This window comes from Alligator mississippiensis, chromosome 4, assembly GCF_030867095.1.
Source record: "Alligator mississippiensis isolate rAllMis1 chromosome 4, rAllMis1, whole genome shotgun sequence".
Lineage (NCBI taxonomy): Eukaryota > Metazoa > Chordata > Crocodylia > Alligatoridae > Alligator > Alligator mississippiensis.
The window spans coordinates 78,000,790-78,020,255 of record NC_081827.1 but is presented as its reverse complement, the minus strand read 5'-3'; the positions used below and the strand labels follow the sequence as shown (position 1 = coordinate 78,020,255).

General features: G+C 38.3%; 1 protein-coding gene across 6 annotated transcripts in view; it reads right to left on the bottom strand.

Annotated features, from left to right (window-relative positions):
- Positions 1 to 19,466, bottom strand: part of PTPRQ (protein tyrosine phosphatase receptor type Q) — a 232,032-nt gene that overhangs the window by 209,014 nt on the left and 3,552 nt on the right. For 5 of the 6 annotated variants that reach the window (XR_009461626.1, XM_019494047.2, XM_059726123.1 and 2 more), the window contains exons 3-11: positions 15,623 to 15,760; positions 14,935 to 15,067; positions 12,406 to 12,660; positions 9,779 to 9,996; positions 7,785 to 7,971; positions 7,184 to 7,468; positions 5,499 to 5,783; positions 2,785 to 3,054; positions 1,313 to 1,573 (exon numbers count right to left, since the gene is read on the bottom strand). Coding sequence is in view for 5 of the 6 variants with exons in the window: in XM_019494047.2 (XP_019349592.1) it covers positions 1,313 to 1,573; positions 2,785 to 3,054; positions 5,499 to 5,783; positions 7,184 to 7,468; positions 7,785 to 7,971; positions 9,779 to 9,996; positions 12,406 to 12,660; positions 14,935 to 15,067; positions 15,623 to 15,760 (2,032 nt within the window). In the remaining variant the exon portion in view is untranslated. The remainder of the gene's footprint in view (positions 1 to 1,312; positions 1,574 to 2,784; positions 3,055 to 5,498; positions 5,784 to 7,183; positions 7,469 to 7,784; positions 7,972 to 9,778; positions 9,997 to 12,405; positions 12,661 to 14,934; positions 15,068 to 15,622; positions 15,761 to 19,466) is intronic. The other variant, XM_059726125.1, reaches the window with a different exon arrangement.

Below are 19,466 nucleotides of genomic sequence, written 5' to 3'. Positions count from 1 at the left end.
TTTGAGGAATGAACAGTGGAGAATCAATACTTAAGACCATAAGATCATAGGACTTGCATGTCAAAAGACATAGCTACTTAGATCTTAACACAAAATTCAGTCAAAAACACTCTGGCATGTTTTTGCTTCAACTTGGAATACAAAAATGATCCCACACATAAGATAGCCACGAGTTCTGGAATACAAAATAGACAATTTCAGGAAACATGTAAAAAGTTATGTTTCACAGCAAAAAATATTATTAATACCAGAAATTCATATCTATAGGCTAACTTGGGGTTGACAGCAATATATGCGTAGTGTAAACAAATATTATAGTAGAAGTAACTGCAAAAGTCTGGATTCTGGAAGAGGATGAGTAGTTTAAAAAAGTAGGTAACAAAATCTTACAATAAAACCCAAAAAAGTAAAACACATTTTCTAAATCTACAGGTTTTAAGAAAGAACATTTTCATCTATTCATGACAAATTTATTTCTATTTTTGGTTACAAAGAGATTGCTTTAAATGTTATTTAATTTGTTTAGTAAGGTTTGTGCCTTCTCCTTTCTCTCCCCTTTTCTTCTTCCATGTTTCCTACTTCCCCTCCACCCCTCCATGTTTTCATCTACCATTCTCAAACTTTATTCTACCTTCTTTGCTTTTCAGTGAAGAAAAAGACAGGGAAATAGTGGACAAAAATAAAGATTAAGTGGCTAAGTTTAAACAGAAAAAAATTTTTAAACATAACATTTAGAAAATTAATATTTAGATAAAGGTAATTTTAATAAAGAATTTCATTTAAAGGAATTCAATACCAGTTCTAGTGTTAAGTCCTGCAAAGTAATCAGCTTGTGTAATTTCACTGTTTAGCATGATGCAGCACTAAATTCCACCAACCCTTATACATTCCTGTAATGTACTAGTGATCTATTACATTTCAAAACTCAGAAAAAGCTCTGAGAATATTAATTATATTGTTTATACATATGTCAAAAGAATGGCTACTTTTGCTGTTTGTTTGTTTTTTGGTTTGTTTTTTTTAACCAGAGGACCAATGGCAATTTAATGTTGTTTTAATTCCTAATTATGTACCAAATATTTGTGAAGAATTGGCAGTAAATCTAGTAAATGAGCACAAAGACTAAACACATTTAGGAATGTAAATTCATATTCTTTTTTATAAAAACACGTTAATTAGGATTTAAATATAAATTGCCTAAATAGTCATTTCAAGGAAACTGGTTGTACAGAGTAGAGGAGAATGGCCTTCAAAAAAACACTAAGATTTAAAATTTAGAATTAGTCATAACAATTAACTTAAAGTTACTTACATGTTCTTACTGCAGATACATGATTTACAGAACTCAACATGTTTCCACTTATTGTGAAAACATAAAAGTCATATTCTGTGCCTGGGATCAAGTTTTCAATAGTTATTGTGTCATCATTCTTTAAAGCAAATGTTGCATTAGGCCCTCCTTTACTTGTAACATATATACCATCAAATATTCCAACATCAGGCATCTTAATAAATAAAATCACAGAATAACTATGAACTTCATAGGGGACAACAATTTCAACTGGTTTAGGCTCTGAAACAAGAAAAAAGAACATTTTTAAAACAATATAAAATAGTTGTAAATAAGCTGAATGAAAATCATAAACAAATCTGAAATAGCTATTCCAAGATCTGTCTTTGTAACAAAGTGATGGCTACCAAATAAAATGCATTATTATTAGGAAATAACAACAGCCAACTCTTGTATGTTGCTCTATGTAAGCATTATATTAAAAAGCTAGGTTAGTTTCCTTCCCATCGTAATTGCAGTAAGTATACAAAGTATTTGAAGCAAATGTAAAGAAATTTTAAGTGAGGTATGCAAATATAGTTCTATAATGGATGCCAAATAATCTTGCATTATTTCTTGCTTCACAGTCAGTGTTAATGGCTGTGAAAAGCATCTTTTTTCTGCCGTGTGTACACTGAATGAGGCTTTTAACACTATCCTATATCAGAAATATCCCATATGACTAAATCTTCCTGATTTAAAAAAAAAAAAAAATCAGTGTAATAATTTACATTAGCTGTGACGCTGGCATTGTTTTCATCTTCAATTTTACAGCTTTACCCCCTATACAATGACACATATTTCAATATTTCAAGGGCAAATCCTACACATTCCTTTCATGCTGCTAAAAATCTGTATTTCCTTAGGAAGACATCTGTTTATCAGTAGACTAAGCATGTATACACACAATATTTTGCAACGAATTCCAATTTTCTCTAGAGGAAAATGGAGCACGTATATGAAGCAAAGCATTTACTTCTGAAAAAATGCTGCTGCCTTATGTATTTACTTTAGTGGAAATCTTAAGTAAATTTACACCAGAGAAAGTTACACTGGTGCATGTGTCATGTATCTGCTAGTCAGCATCACTCCAACATAGCTATTTGCTCAGTGCAAACCATCACCTCTGCTTCTTAGTATAATATAACCAATCTCTTAACGTAGAAGTAAGATATCTTACCATGCATCCATCTCTTCCACTCACCATGATTCAACACTGTCCCCGCACTTTCAGGGAAGACTATGATACAACACTGTAGCATTTGCTTTTCATTATTTTAAATAACTCTGCATCTATGGAATATTAGAGATTGTGTTTCTGCCAGTGTATCTAAATGTATTAGGTATCTCAAATGAGGTTTTTGATCACCAAGCAAAATTTACCTCATATTCCAAATCTTTTTGCTAATCAAAATTAAAGAAATCCATTAGTCTTTTCTAAAATATTATCTTACTTAGTGTGCATTGAATTATCTTCAGTTCACTCATATTTCCATTATTCACAGTTGCTACTGCTATTTCGTAAGTCATTCCAGGGATTAGAAGATCAACCTTTAAGCTCTGTGTGTTGTTTAATTGAAATGTTACAGTTTCATCCACATCCATAATAGGTTTCACTTGAATGTAGGATTTCTGGCCCTCTGGTGGTAGTTCCCAGTTAAGAATCATGCTGTCTTCTTGCACATCCTCAGGATGAATAAAAACCCTGCTAGGTGGACTGACAGCTTAAGTGAAAGAAAAAGAATTATCATATATAAATATAAGACACTGATTTATTTAAATAGTTATTCCTAATATAGACCCTTTTTGTGACATTGTAACACAAGATACACATAACAGTAAAAACCATTTGCACAATCGTTTTATCAAAAGCTAAGTTATATTTGAAAACATGTACATGCTACTGTAGCTAATGATTTATTGTTTTCCTTTAGCTTGTATGTTAAATTATTCTACTAGTGGTTTTATATACAGGAAGAATAGAAGAGGCAGGTAGTAACACACTGAAGAGTGGCAAGAAGTAGAAATATGGGAAAACAAGAGGGGTTATCTACAATGTGCATGGGGATGCACAGCACTGGTACGTTTCTCATCTCTGTACTGTTGATTCTGTTTTTCAATAATCACTCACAATCAAGCATGGTTATGTTCCATGGTTGAATTATCTGTGTGTTTGAAGATGACTGATGAGGCCTATCTGGGATTGACATACTTTAGTGCAGCTCAGACTTGTGTTTCCATGTGGGGTGCGTAGTGCTGGATTCTTGATTTGGTCCATAACACACTGTTTCTGCCACTTCCGCTCTTCCATCTCCTGTTGTTGTCATAATATTTCAAAGTACTGAGGCCCCTACAGCAGACTCTTCCTCCATTTGGGGCAGTCCTGAGCAATAGTCTCCCATGAGTTGATATCGATGTTGCATATTTTTAAGTTGTCCTTGACAATGTCCTGGAAGTGCCTTCTCTGCCCTCCTTGCGAGCTTATACCTTGGCTGATCTGGGAAAATAAATCTTGCTTCAGAAATCTGAAGTCGGACATCTAGATGCCATGGCCAGCCCAATGAAGTTGATGTTAGATGATCATTGCCTCAATACTCAAGGTCTGCTTTCAGGAGAACGCTAATGTTGGTGTGTCTGTCTTCCCACTGGATTCAGAGGAACTTCAACAAGCAACATTGAAGGTATTTCTCCAACAACTTTAGATGTCTCCTGTACGTTGTCTATATCTCAGCTCCATACAGCAAAGTAAGGATCAAAACTACTTGGTAAACCATGAGCTTGGTTTCAGATCTGATGTCATGATCTTCAAACACCCTTTTATTCAGGTGTCCAAAGGCTGTACTTGCACATTTAAGGCAAAGCTGAATTTCTACATCAAAGTCAGCCTTCTGTGAGAGAAGACTTCCGAGGTACAGGAAATACTCAACATTCTCTAGAGGCTCACCATGGACATGAATTACTGGAGCTGGGGACTGTTCATTAGCAGCTTGTTGATGCAGGACATTAGTCTTCTGAATGTTAAGTCTCCATCCCATTTTCTTATATGGCTCATATACATTAAATTGATCATTTATATCACTGTATTTTTACTGGCATTATATTAAAATTGTTCCCATTGCCCTTTTATAGCTAGACTCATATAATTATAGAAAAATAGGAACCATAGGAGATTAGCTAGTCTAAGTTCCTGTTCATTGCAGGATCCTTTCTGTCCTATCCATCCCAGCCAATGGTTAGTCTAACATGCACTTAAAAACTCCCAGTGACAAAAGATTCATAACCTGTTTGGGTAATCTGTTCCAGTGCTGAGCCACCCTCATTGTTAGAAAGACCTTCCTAATATCTAATCTACATTTTCCTCATAGCAATATAAGACTTTTTAGCCTCCTCAAAATATTCACAAAGAACAGTTAATGCCCATCTCCATTACAATCTTATTTGTACTTGAAGTGTATTATCAAATCCCTCTTCAATCTTCCTTTTCCCAGTTCTTCCAACCTTTTCTTGTATGCCACAAGAATCCATCCTGTTGCACACCAACTTTTCAGTAGTTTAATTTAGACTGTACTTCCTTATCTTAGTTATGAGGTTATCATGGGAGACCATATTGAAAGCCTCCCTAAAATCAAGACATAACACATCCAAGTCACAAAGCCTGACAGCTTGTCATTGAAGAAAATAAAGTAGGTAACAGTAACATTTTACCACCTTTGTTCACAATAAATCGTCCCTTATTCTGCAAGTACAAACTTACACTCAAATAGAATTTTGCACAAAATAATAAACAATGTAAGTGGATATATCAAAATCTGACTATTGGCATAATACTGATCTGCCATCATGTCTATTAAACAGAGCAATTACAGGAATTTCAGTTATTTTTCTGTCATTAAATGTATGCATAATAATAATAACAACAACAACAATAGCTACAACAATATAGTTAACAGGTAAATAAATAGATCCCTGAAGAATATAAAAATGGAGGTGCTAATTGTTAGGAAAGTTACCGCATGTTAGAGAGAGTGAAAAGAAAGCTTAAAAGAAAATGTCTTAACTTCCCAAAATGCATTCAAATGGGCCATATATGTACAGTACTAATTACAAACAGCAGTATATAATAGTTATATTCAATATAGGAAAGAAAAAACTACAAATATGTAATCACCTGTTGTGATTAATATTGTCTTCTCATTGCAGCTTAGAGAGCCTTTTTCAGCCACAGTCTGTAAGTATATATAATACTGATGAAAAGGCTTGAGGTTTCCAATTATTGTTGAAGTGTTAATTTTTTCAACTGCTAACTTCTCCCATTTGTTTGTTTCAGCATCCAAAATGGTGACAAGATAGTAATGAAAAGATGCACTGGTTGAGTTCTGCGGAGGATCCCACTGTAAATGTATTTCTGTTGATGAGACATGGACAGCCTCTAAATTTTGAGAATGTAATGGCCCTGACAAAAAACAATTAGAAAGGGAAAATAAGAAATAAGCTTCTGACATCTCTGATTACCATTTTTTTATTTAAAAGTATCACTAGAAATGGTGACAGTAAAATTATTTTTATAAACATATTAAATGACAAAATCACAAATACAGAAGGTAAAAAGAAACAGCTACACAACAGTATTTCTTAAGTGATTATATGTAGAAAAACTGAGTAAAATCCTGGACCTGGATATCAATGGTAAAACTTGGGCTGAATTCTTTGAAGCCAGGACTTGACCTGTTGTAGTAAAAATATTAATCAATGATATTTAATTGGCTCATATGACCTAACTTTCCTTAAACACTAGACTAGAATGTATTTATTGACAGCACTTGTTAGAACTGTTAATAGCTAGATCTATTTTTTTAGTTTTGCTCAATATCACAGAGGCAAGAACTTGGAAAATTTGTCCCTGAAATCAGTTTTGAACATCAGACCACAGCAGATAATTCTTAATATAATGGCACTCTCTTCTTCGAACCACTTAATCAAATTTGTTTCTTATATTTAATGTTTACAGCTAAAGCACTGATTATTGAAAAGGTATTGAACTTAACATGAATCAGAATTTAAATTGATTTGTAATTAAAAATACAATATTAATATTTTATAGTATTGTTGCCTATAATACTTGAAAAATCAAGATATGAACTGACTGAATCTGGATCGAAGGTGAGTTGCAAAACACACTCCTCTTTCTGAGTTATCAGTCTTGGTAGACTGAGTCTTTTTTTAAATGATGCTTGTGTCTGTGGGCTAATTTTTCCTTGATGATATTTCACTTTGATTCATCTTTTGATTCAAGGGAATTATTCACCTTTATCCACTGGCAGGACCCATTTGTGTTCACTAGTGTGTTCAGCTAGATTTTTGGTAGGACAACAATAAATGAACTATAAATTTCTCTATACTCCACTGGTTTGGTGTATTGGGTCAAAAATCCATAGTGTAATTCAAACAATGAAAATCTATCTTTGCCTTTCTTGTATCAATATGGGCATGGCTTTATTTCCAAAACAAATCTTGTACTTTGGAATTAGAACACATGCCATTTCATTTAATCCTGACTGTCTTTGTAATCATTCTGCCAGCTGACAGTATTCCAAGTTTTTTACTTGCCTGCCTTTTTTCTACTTGTGTACAATGTAAAATTTTTAGTCCTTGTACCACCTGTTCCAGTGAGTAAGGCATTATAGCATAGGATAGGGAACACGATTTTGACCACATGACACTGACTGTGTTTGAATATAGGATTTGATTCTGATTATCTCTATATAGAAAGCATATTGAAATAAACTACAGGGTCTTAAAAAAAAAGAAAAGAGTAAATGCATGATTATTATTCCTGCATGTTTTGTAACTCACTTGTTTCTACCAGCAGAATGGGGCTTAAGTTAGTGTATGCCCCGCTTGGGCTACTTGCTGATAATAAAAATCTATAGAAGCGTCCAGGAGACAACTGATCAACTCTGGCATGTGTTGTATATCGAGACAAGCTTTGAATATGTTGTTCCAAATGATCAAGGTAGTATTTAATTATAAGTTCAAATCCTGATTTGAGCCAGTTCCTCAAATCACTCCAACCAAATACAGCTTCCGTTGTCTGAATATCCTGCACATAGAACATGAAGTTATCTGGTACAGGAGGTACTGAAAAAGAACACCAAAATAGGAAACGTTAACAAATGGGAAGTTCTTTTTTCTAAAATGTTAGATCCATGCCTGTCTGTCTGCCTCTACCCTAGCCCCATCCCCGCCTTCCCAAATCCAGTGCTGTCTTCAGGATAGGAGGGAGTTCTGTGCTGGAGCAGGGGTTAATTTTAGATTTATGCGCCCCCTCCAGATAAAGTTAGCTGGGCAGGGGGGCATAAATCTAAAGTTAGATTTACATAGATCTAACTATATGGGGAAAAAACATATTTCAGGTATGTGTAAAAACCAAAAAAACCAAAAAAAATGTAGTTACATTCATATTCACAAATATATGGCAAAGATAAAAAGCAGAAAAATCCTGTGAAGAAATAGTTTGGACCAGTTGGATTTTGCTGAAAAGCATAACAGTCAGTTTCATTCTCTGGTATCACTGATAAAGATGAAATGTCATTTTTTCCAAGATAAGGAGATCCATCTGTCCATACGAGGTGACCTTCTTCCTATAGCAAGAAAAACTGCAGTTATTTAAAAGTAATTTTTAATTAATAAAACCATTTAAAATTATTTTTAAACAAATTAAACAACAATGCTAAATTATTACCGTTCAGATTTTCTACTGACATCTTTGAAACATCTATTATTTTTTTCCACTTATTTAAGCAAATTAATTACATGGATAATTCTGAATTAAATACATTTTTACTTGCATTGTAGCTATCACTCCAAATTTACAGAGAATTGCTGGAATGTTACAGTAAATTTGTATGATGTTAATGTAAAATGATTAATAATTTCAAAGAATCTTTGTTAGAACATTTGTTAGAGCTGGAGGGATTCAGTTAACAGTACAATCAGTGAGGAAAAAAGTGGTCTTTGGTCAGCCTAAAACTATATCTGAATTTTTGTTGAAAACACAGCATAACTGGCTGAAAAAAATTCAGTGTTAGATTCACAAAATGGGAGAAGGAAGAGCTGTCACTCCATTTTGCCCAGCAGCATGGCAATTAGGATGTTCATCCAGTATATGGGAGACCTGGGCTTCATTTTCTTCTTTTTGTGAAGAACAATTTAAACCATCTCCTCCATCCCAGTAAAGAGCCCTATGGAGCAAAATATAGGAATTTCTGGGGTAGGGATGTTCTCAATTTCTCCTGTTGATGATATACCATTTTGCATATAATTAAACATTCACTGAGCCAGAGCAGGCATGTCAATATGTCCACAAAACAGCATGAGAGATTGAAACCAACCCTTGCCCAAATGCTTTACAGCAAAGGTATCCAACATGCAGTTGTTTCTTCTAGCCCACAAGGCTCCTGGAAGAACCAGGAATTGGAGGGTGGGCCGGCTGGTGAATTCTGGGGTACACAGCTCAATTGGTGATGCACTGCAGTGGCAGTGGGGCAAGCAACAGCTGTACTAACCCCTGTCAAACCCATGGTATGGCTCAGCTGGCCACCAGAGGTGGGTCTGGATATGGTCTGCAAAGAGCTTCAGGGGTCCAGATATGGCCCCAGGGATGGGACAGCCAATGAGTTTGACACCCATGCTTTGCAGCATACTGGTCAGGACACTCATGATAAAGCTTAGGCTAAGTGCCGTCCAGCAGCTGAAAAACAGAGAATAAACAGAATCTGTGCTTTCCACATCTTGAACATGTACATTGACCACTGCAGAAGTAGATTTAAGAGAAAGGCAATGTTGTTAAAGATGTCCAAAATGTAACAAAAAGTTTGGATTTGGGTTATTTTTTTTCCTTCTCGCTGAAATAAAAGCAACAAAAAATAAAATTCATTTTGGTTAGATTGAACCATTTTTTGTTTCAGCAGCAGACCAAAAAACAAAATCAATTATGAACACAACTCTAATCATAGTAATAGCTAGAAAGCAATTGTAACAGTGCGGTACATCATAATAAAAATAAGTTAATGACAATCATCTAACTCATAAGTCAGTATTGCTGATAAAGTTATACATAATTTCTGGAAATGATGCTGAGTAGTCAGACATTCTGAAAAAAACAAACAGGATATGCTTTAATCTTGTAACTCTGCCAACTGAGGGGAAAAAAGCTTTCAAGACAGTCGAAACCACAAGAGACTTCTTTTTAGTGCCAATAATGCTGAGTTTGTATCACAACATAGTATTGCTACGGTGTGATGTCTACATTTTGTAGTGATTCAAACGACCAGGGAAACGACCAATGTGAATGGTTTTGCCAAAAAGAACAGTAAGTTTTAAAGTTCTCCTGCTGCCAAAAAACCTACTTTAATAAGGAAAATACAAGTAAAGATCAACTATACTGACCTTCATGTCATTAAGTCCTGTCCATAGAATGATTATTTTATTGAATCTCTGAAGGTAAGAAGATATAAATGCATTTTCTTCTTCAGTCTTTATGTCAACAAGATGTGCCCCCAGTGCAGATAATTCACAGATTTGTTGTGCCATACCCCATGGTTTGCTTTCTCTGCTTATTTTATAGCAACTGCCTTTGAATGCAAGCCATCCTTGTGAACACAAACCTATAAGTGGGCAAAGATGTTATTGCCAAAAAGTAGTCTACCAATAACGATTGCATTATAGTCCACATTTTTTTTTTAAATGTTATAAACACTTATAGATTGTTATCATGTTTAAATAAAAAACAGGATTGTGGATCCCAAACTTTCAGGAACTATGAATCAGGCCTTTGAAAGTCAATAAACTTTTGTAAAAAATAGAAAATTCTAGTAAATAATAGAAGTTGTATTTTTAATTTTTGTTACTATCTGGATCCTGAGCTTTCCCAAAACTGTGAATTGTATTTTCAGGCTTTCTATTATAAATGAGTGCTAGTAACACTTTCTTTTTTTTTTTTTTTTTTAAGAAAGCAGATTTTTCTCAGCAGTATCAAGATTCTTGTACCTAGATCTTTAAGAAAAAACACCAAATATCAGAGGCTCATTGTAAAGTCACAAAAGCAATTTAAAAACTAATGTCATCTAACATTTGTTTTAAATAACATTCTGGTTGTGGATTTTCCTTAAGGCTTTATTGTTCTTCCTTAAACACATGTCATTGTTACTCTTGTGCTGCTAAACTGTTAGGATTTAAAATAGAAAGAGATGATTAAATTAAAGAACTGACACCGTTTCAAATTATTATTCATAAATGCAACCCAAACCCTCTCTGAATACTGGCAAAGCTGATAGTCTTAACAAATGTATGTAGTTATGCATATTACATAATTATGCATAATTCCACTGCCGTTAGATTTCTACCCATTTGACCAAAGTCTGTTAAAGTACTCAAAGCATTAGTAGCTCAATATTGCAGTCTAGTCACAGTACACGGCTGTGTTATCAAATCTGCCACATATTATGTAGAATATGATACGTCCCTCTCTGATCTTTATTTATGCTATCTAAAAAAAATGTACTTTTGCACATTTATAGGCTAAGACATGCACCATCCTGATACTTCCAAAAGCTGAAAAGAAGTGTCCTTCTTCCTAGAAACTAACAATGAAAATATTCTTGGCCACTTTATTTTCTCTTCTTTACTTTCAGTGCCCATCTCCATGCATAATGTTTCTATTAGAGACATTAGGAGAATCACTGCTTTCCCAGTAGAAACCAGGAGTGCACTCAATTACTTCCAAAAGAAACATATTCACTCCAGAGAAAAATCTTCCATGTTGATACTTGAAAGATCTCCCCTGCAACAGAAAATCTCTGGCAAAAAAGAACACTTGTAAACTCCCCTATTAGTCTGCTTTGGGAGCGAATGGCGGGGGGAGAGAAGCAGGATGATGCTCCCAGACACTTCTCCTAACCAGGCTGTCCCTGGTCTGGAAAACGGGCTAGGGGCTTTGCCCCAGTGCTCCTTCCATTGCATTCCCAAGGACTTCAAGCACTATCTTTAAACACAAGCTTTGAACACTTTAAGAGCTTCCTGCTCATAGCCCAGCTGTCTTGCCTGTGATACAGAAGCCACCCCCACCGGCTCTCCAAACTGGGGATACCCAGTACGGAACGTGGGAAGGTGGGCAGGGGTTTTGCTCCACTACTCCAGTCCCTCCTGCCCCCCACACTAGAACTGGGAGGAACGGAGTAACCACTTTCTAATCCCTGGTCTGGGGAAGGTGTGGAGAGAGAGAGCCAGGGAGCAGTTGCAGGCCGAACAGCTGTACTGCTCCCTCTCCTGGAAAGATTCCCAGAAATAAATGCCTGTTTTAGGACTGGGACAGAGATCCAAGTCTAGTTTTCAATTAAAGATATCTTTAATTTTTATTTGACCTGGGACAATTTAACCAACCCTCCCCACTCTTTTTTTTTAACTTAGGTCAATTTTTAAATGACATATGCCCCTTTGAAATAAAAAGGAAAAAAGTTTAATTTTGAAAACATCAAAATAAACAAAATGCCGAAATAAACTTTTTGGCATTTTCCAAAACAACATTTCATCAAAAAAGTTGAAATGATATATTACAAATGTCTGATATTTCTCCCTTAATTTTTGGCTGAAAGCAATCACCAAAGTTTATCTTAAATTAAAAATATTTGTCACCCCCAAAATCTTTTTTTTCAACAAATTTACTTTTCCTTAGAATTTTTTCCGAGTTGTAGTCTTGGATCAGAAAAGTATACTAAGTACTTACAAGGAAATATGTGCCCATACAAACGTACAACTTTGTTTCCATACATAATCATGAATTTGTTTTTGAAATATATTTTCTGCTAGTATCTGTGGCAATAAGATTCTGTTTTTTATAGTCTGTTGGGGTTTTTTTTTTAGAAAACGGGCATAAAGATATACAAGCACCAGTGAACAGTATTCATTTAAAAATCTGTGTCAATAGAAGATTATTTACAATTTTCTGTAAGCTCTTCTGCATAGCATTCAGTGTCACCTTGTTAATTACTGTGATGACAGTAAACTAGTGCATATACCTGTTTCAACTTGAATATCCAGTGTTTGAGACACACTTATAAACTCGAGCAGCAGTTGTTTAAATTCAAACTTAAAACTATACAAGGTTGCAGATGTTAAATTATCCCATTCAGAGAAGACATCATTTTGTTGCATAATCCGTGACATGTTATTCAGTGAAATTGAGACTGAAAAGTCATTAGCTAGTATACTCCAGTTAAAAGATACAGTAGTCATGGCCACAAATGTTTTGATGTTGTTCACTGAGATTCCACCTAATACATCAAGAAAAAAAATTAGTCATATTTACAATAATGCATATTAATATTTATTTTTTTCTTTGTACTCAGGACATTCTGAAGGATGTACTGCAATTGGGAAATCTACATGTTCCTGTTTAGCTGAAAATAGAAGGGTTCCACAAGGCAATTCTACCCATCTTTACTTCAATTGATTTTAACTATGTATAAATATAAATCTGAAAATCACTATATTCAGTATAGGCAACCCCAGCTTAACACTCTTTCACTTAGAGTTATTTCGCTATAATGCTCATTTGAATTTGATACCTGATTTCACTTAACGCTCAGTGAGTTTCGTTATAACGCTCACAATCACCATCTTGGGTCATTAAAAACAATTGCAGTCACCGCCTTGGGTCATCAAATACTTTCAGTTTTGCAGGAACCAATAAAGAGCACTAAGCAGGGGTTGCCTGTACAAAAAAACCCCAAGCCTACAGATTAAAGATACCGTAAGTATCAAAATGTGCATTCTGTAATGCAGCTAGGTTCACTTCCCATAAATAAGAAAATATGTTGGCCAAGTGCCCTAGCACACCAGCTGCACAATCCTGTAAAATGTAGAGCACCTCTTGAATACTGCTAAGTGCCCTCCACTCCTATCAACGACAATGAATGCTGCAACCAGGAGTCAGTTCTTCATATGTTTATGCTACAGATTTAAATACAATTCTTGATCTTGGTCTTTCACTTCTAGGCTGGCAAGAAATTGGAAAATCTTAAAAACTATGCTTAGGAAATTATTGCCTAAATTACCTAAGAAATTTAGACCCTTGACACATGTTCATTTATTGGTATGATGGGATCCCGATCCCAACAACTGTGCCTATTATGCCACACGTGCATGGCAGGACAGGCGATTTTGGGATCCAATATCAGATTCCAATCGTACCATTACTACTTGCTAGTGCAAGGGGAGCCCTGGTTCACGATCTCAGGTTTCCTCTGAACTGGCAAGCAGAAAGCCACGTGGCTGTAGCCAGGCATGAACTGGTATAGAACTGAGCCCAGGACCAACAATCAACTAGTTGTGGTCCCAGCCCCAAGGCTGGTCCCAGAGCCCTATCAACCAGGATATCAGAAAACCTCATGTGTACACAGTTTATTAAGATCCAGGCATGCCGGGGCCCCACAATCAGGGAGAGGTTTGCCAAACTCAGGGTCCCCATGCTCCAGGGATATCATAAAACCATGCGTGCAGTTAGACTGCACATGTGTTTTTGAAATATCCTGGCATGTGGAGACACCAGGACTGGGGATTTGTCAAGAGCTGTGGGGAATGGCAGTCAACCTGACAAGTCGCAGGGAGCCCTGGGGGATCCCCACAACCCAGCACCCTGGCCTAGCTGATGAGTTCCCCCAGACTCAGCACCCTGAAAACAGCCACATGCAGCTCTATGCAGGACTGCACCATACAACTGTCAGCCTGCCCAGACAGGGGAGCTGTCAACTAAGCCCTGTCATGCAGCCAGCATCAGGATATATGGCTAAGATCCTGCCATATATTTAATCTGAGGTACAACAGAAACCAGCCACAAAAATATTTCACATTTTGTGGAATAATTTTGTGGCTGGTTTTCTGTTTTGTCATGTCATTAATTGCCTAAACTGCAGTCAGATTACTCATTAAGATGCAATTAACAGGTTAATCATGTCTTTAGAGTAATGTTTGCCAGGGGCCTTTAAAAATGCATGGACCTGTACTCCTTATTAGGGCTGAGGAAATAACTCTTTTTCATACACTAGCTGAACACTCAAGTTTCAATACTAGGACTTGGCCCAATAAATCTTCCTGCTGATCCCTGGACTACAAGCAGCTTCTTTCTTCCTGCTGGATGAGGGGTTTCCAAACAAGGTAAAACAGCAGCAGACAAGTGGAAATATAATATACTTCTCAACTGGTCTAAAGCAGGAACACCATCAGCCACTGCTACTGGCCCAGTAGCAGTGGGCGATTTCTTCTCACTGAATCACCCAAATCCACTTACTAAGGTGTATTTTGTACAGGAGTACAAAAAATTAATCAATGCATAACTTTCACCCGAATACTGGTTAACCAAGCAATTTAGTCAAAGTTAGTCTTCCTTTACAGTTTGAGTAGAACTTTGGCCCTGTGGAATTCACTGCAAAATTGCATTCACTGAAATAGATCAGGGCTCCCCCCTCCCTCACCTCACATCTTTTCCTCTAATCTTCAATACAAGATTGCCTATGATGATGCCAGGAAGTACATGTTACAGTACTTACGTGTCTTAAATGATTTTCCACTCAAGATTTTCCCATTCTTTAATGCTTCTATTGTAACATCATAGCTTTTGTTTTCTTCTAGCAGAATAGAATTCAGAGGTTTAGACACAACTGTAGAAATATTTTCTACATTCTGAAATTTGGAAGAATTTTTGGATGTAATCAGTAATGTAATTAGTAAAGCTCAAATTAATGAAAATCATCTAAGCAGTAAAAAGGTTACTTATCAAATATTGTAACATGCCAAAAAAAAGTTGAATCCATCCAGAAACTATAACATATATTTGACTATTCTGAGTTTGTAATGCATACTCTTCCATTAGAAAACTCACTCATATTCTGCCCAGATTCAAACTTCAGAAGCCAGTGTGCTTGAAATAAAAACAAAGCCCCTGAAATTCAGGCCATGATTCAATAAAGCTTAATTTTAAAGAAATGGTCAAGTCTACCCTCTTCAGCAAGGCACTTGTATCCATGATGGATCCCACTGGCTTTATGGGAAAAGAGTACATTTTCTCTCATAGGTGCTTACCAAATTTAGTCTAATTTTGCTGTACTTTTACTTGATCACTTAAACCATGTGATATTAGTCTAGTGGGAAATGACCCTTATTTTATAATAAAAGAGATTAATGTAAATTAATTGACTACTAGTTACACCATACAGCATTATGAAATACACCGTTTACTTTTTTGTGGAAGTCATCTGTTTGCTGATATGTTACAACATAAAGTTCTGGATTTTCTCCTTTTGGGAATTCAGACCACTCTAGCAAAACTGGTCTTGTAGGTCTTCTCACTTGATCACAGTCTAGACTCTTTGAAATCTGCAATATAAAGGTTGCGACTGCTTTTTAACACAGCATACATTAAAAGAAAAGCAACTTTAAAAAAAAAATGGATGCCATCATATTAAATTTGTTCTATTTAAATACTGCTATTTACTGTAAGATTCTGTCCAACCCATATGTGTCTGACCACCTATGCAGTCTGCCAAAGTTCTGTAATTCTCGTAAGTTCTACAAATACGGGTGTTGCTTCTTTTCCTTCCCTTCACATGTCAGCAAATCATATTAGCTGGGTCCAAACCTGGTCTATTGCCTGCCCATTTGTATCACTTCGAAATACTCCATAAATTTGGTCAAATAAGCTGGCTAGCAATTGTTATCCTACCAGCTCAAATAACAAAGCTAAAGGTATAGTATGTTTTTTACTCAGATGAGGGCTGAAAAGAAGAGTTTGACCCTTTTAAGTTTTATTGGTTTGGTTTAAATGAAATGTTAAAGGCATGTGTCCCGACATCTCAAATTCCCTGGCTTTCTTCATCAACACAGTTCAGAGTTCAGTTTAGTCTTAGTAACTCCCACAGTATCTGTGTAACAAGTGGAAGTCCTGGGGCTGGTCCAATTGTTGGCCAGCCCACTTGTTTCTGGGTAAACCACCTGCCTACTTTGCCTGACACGCCTTAAATGATAATGATCGAATGACGACAATAAGGTGGGAAGCTACCTATTTACTTGTCCTGATGCCAAGGGCTTATGTACATGGCTCTCTGCTCTCCTGTACCATGTCTCATGCCTTGCAGATGGCATCCACGTTCTTCCAGTGCCTCAGACAGGGACCCAAGCTCCAGAGTCTCACATGGGACTCTCACTCCCCACTGGAGTTCATAGTCCCCATGCCTTCACACTGGGCTCTCCTGCTGTCCATCACTCAGGGCTCCCAGCCCTTATCCGTTCAGAGCTTCAAGGCCCCAGCAACTCTGGGCTCCAAGCCCCATTCTCTTTCCTACACTGGGCCTTATCCCCTGCCCTACACTGGGCTACAATTCCCTTATCCCTTTGCCCCAGGAGCTTCTCACGTAGCTTCCTGTAGGCTCAAGGCCCCACCTCTCCTGGCTCCCTTAGTGCAGCCTCAGATCTCGCGACATCTCTGCCCCTTCACTTGGCCAGGACCCCACCTCAGAACTCACGGTGAGTCTGAGCCCTGGCTTTGTCCTTTGGGGTATGCTCTCCTGGCCTTTCCCCTCCATGGGGTCACCTGCAAGGCTGTGGGGGCTGAGGCTTTCTGGGGCCCCATATTTGCCCTTCCCTGAGGAGGCCCCAGGTGTGGCATTTCCTGGAGATTGCCCCGCCACTGGCAGTCCCACCACACCCACCAGTCCCAGCAGGTTGTAGTAGTTTTAGGTCATGCCCCAGAACCAGGAGTCTCCAGCCATCCCCATAGCTCCTGCCCTGTACATTCAAGGTGTCACAAGCAACAACTCCAGCCAGGTGGTGTTCTCCCAGCTGCTAGCAAGACTGCTGGCCTTGCTGTTCAGGGCCCTGCTTATAAGGAACAGCTGGGCCCTGTTCCCAGTCAGCAATTGTGCCTAATTGGGGATTGGAACCAGCTGCAGGCTGCCTTGCTGCTGCCCATGCCCCTAAGAGTAATAGAGCACACCCTGTGCCATTACAATCTGTATATCCCCATAATCAGGAATAGAAACACATAGGAAGTGAGAATCCCTCATCTCCTAGCTCATCCTACCTGTACTGGGCAGATCTCAGGCACTTAATCCTTTCTTACAGAGATTAGCTAATTTTCAGATGGTAATCTTTTGTTACTACCATTTTAAAGACATTTGAAATTAAAGAGTTTTGCTACATCCATTCAGGGGGAAAAATGGATCCAACTTAGAACCAAAACCTTAGGAACTTGTTTTGGATTTGAGAATTCAAACCAAACTATGCATCTAAAATTCAAAGGACTACAGGCCAGAGATGCCAGTCACTACTAGATAACATAATGTACATCTTATACTTATTTAAAGATTTCAGCTCTTCACCTACTTTTATTCCATTCCTCTTATAAATACTGAGGACAAAATTTGTTTTTGCCATCCATGAGCCAGAAACCAAAACGTAGCTCAAAAAGTTGGAGTCTTAACTAACAGAAAACACTCCACTTCAAAAATAAAATCTGAATCTATTTTTTTCATATACTGCTTTGTGTTACACTGAATCATGATGTACTAGAGTAAAAAACGAACACAAAGTAAAAAGGTGCAGCTCTGCCATATGTGAGTACATGTACCCAGCTTATTCTAAGATAATTTGTCACATCTAATACCAAATGGACATAACTTTGTAAATCTCTTAAGGCATTAATTTATTTTTAAAACACAGTTTATATTTCATAGGAATGGCATTGGTCATTTCTTGGGCATAAAAAAAAATGATGTTAAATTGATATCTATGCTGTAAAGGACAGTGTCCATGGAGTCTTTTTGTAGATACTCGTATAGCAAACTGGAGGACTTAAGAAGATTGGCTCCACTATGAAAAACAATCTAGTGGAAGCCCTGCACTCTGAAGAATAAAAGTATCTGCTCTGAGATATAATAATCAATTAATACAATGGGTAACACTTCAAGGAAAGATAGATTTAGCTCTTTCCCCTCCAACTTTTTCCCTTGGTTTTAAGCTAACTGTGGCAGTGCACTGTGTGTGTCTGCCACTTTAAGGGCCTGGAGCTGGCAGCCTCCAGGTGCCTGACTAGGGCAACCATTTTAGAGGCAAGGGCTGCCTATATAAGCAGGGCAGTGTGGCTGCTGGGGGCCAGACAGCAACATTGGCTGGCCGGAGTGCTGCTGAGATCACCCGGAGGTAAGGGGGAGCTGCAAGGGGTTGGCAGGAGGCTCCTGGTTCTGGGCGTGACCTGAAACTGTACCCTGCCGGGAGTGGATGGTCTGGTGGGGCTCTCAGTGGCGCGGGAGCCCCCAGGAAATGCCAGGCCAGTTACTACCCCGGTGAAAGGTGGGTCGGGGCGACTTAACCCCTAGCTCCCACCACCACTGGGTGGGTTACCCTTGTGTTTGTTGGGGGGCCCGAAGGGCCAGTGTTGTGTGGGCCCAGAGAGGGTGGACCCCGAAAGCGTGACTGAGTATAGGGCGTGGTGCTGTGGTTGCCCCTAGGAGAAAGGGAGTAGTAGCACGGTGAGGCCCGAGGATGCGAGTGAGTGGCTAGAGACCCAGCCCGAAGGGGAGAGTACCCTCGACTGGCCCAAGCTGGGGCCAGGACTATGGGAGTCAAAAGGGCTGGGGGCCCACCGCGAGGGACGCCCAAGAGTCGGGGGCCTGTGGTCCTGACTGGCCTGGAGGTGGGCCAGGGCAAGTGGCCGAAGGTCCCGGGGGGACCACACCCGAGAGGGGAAAGTAGCTTCGGGGGGGCTAGGTAGCCTGGATGACGGTGGAGAGGCCGCCTGATAGGAGAGGATCATAGAGGGGTCCTGTTCGGAAGATTCTGGGGCCCAGTGTGGAGCCGGTGACTAGGTGAACATCATGATGCCATCTGCGAGGCTTGGGCTGCGGTATTGGGGAGGCAGGAGCCGCAGAGAGCGCCCCCTGGCATCAGGGCACTAGATGGGCAGCCTCCTGCTTAACTGACATCAGATTGAATCAATTATCATCAAAGGCGTGGCGGGCGAGATAGGCGGGTGGTTGCCCACAAGACAGGGGGCGGGCTGTGGAGCTCGGCCCCGAGGAGGCCCCCT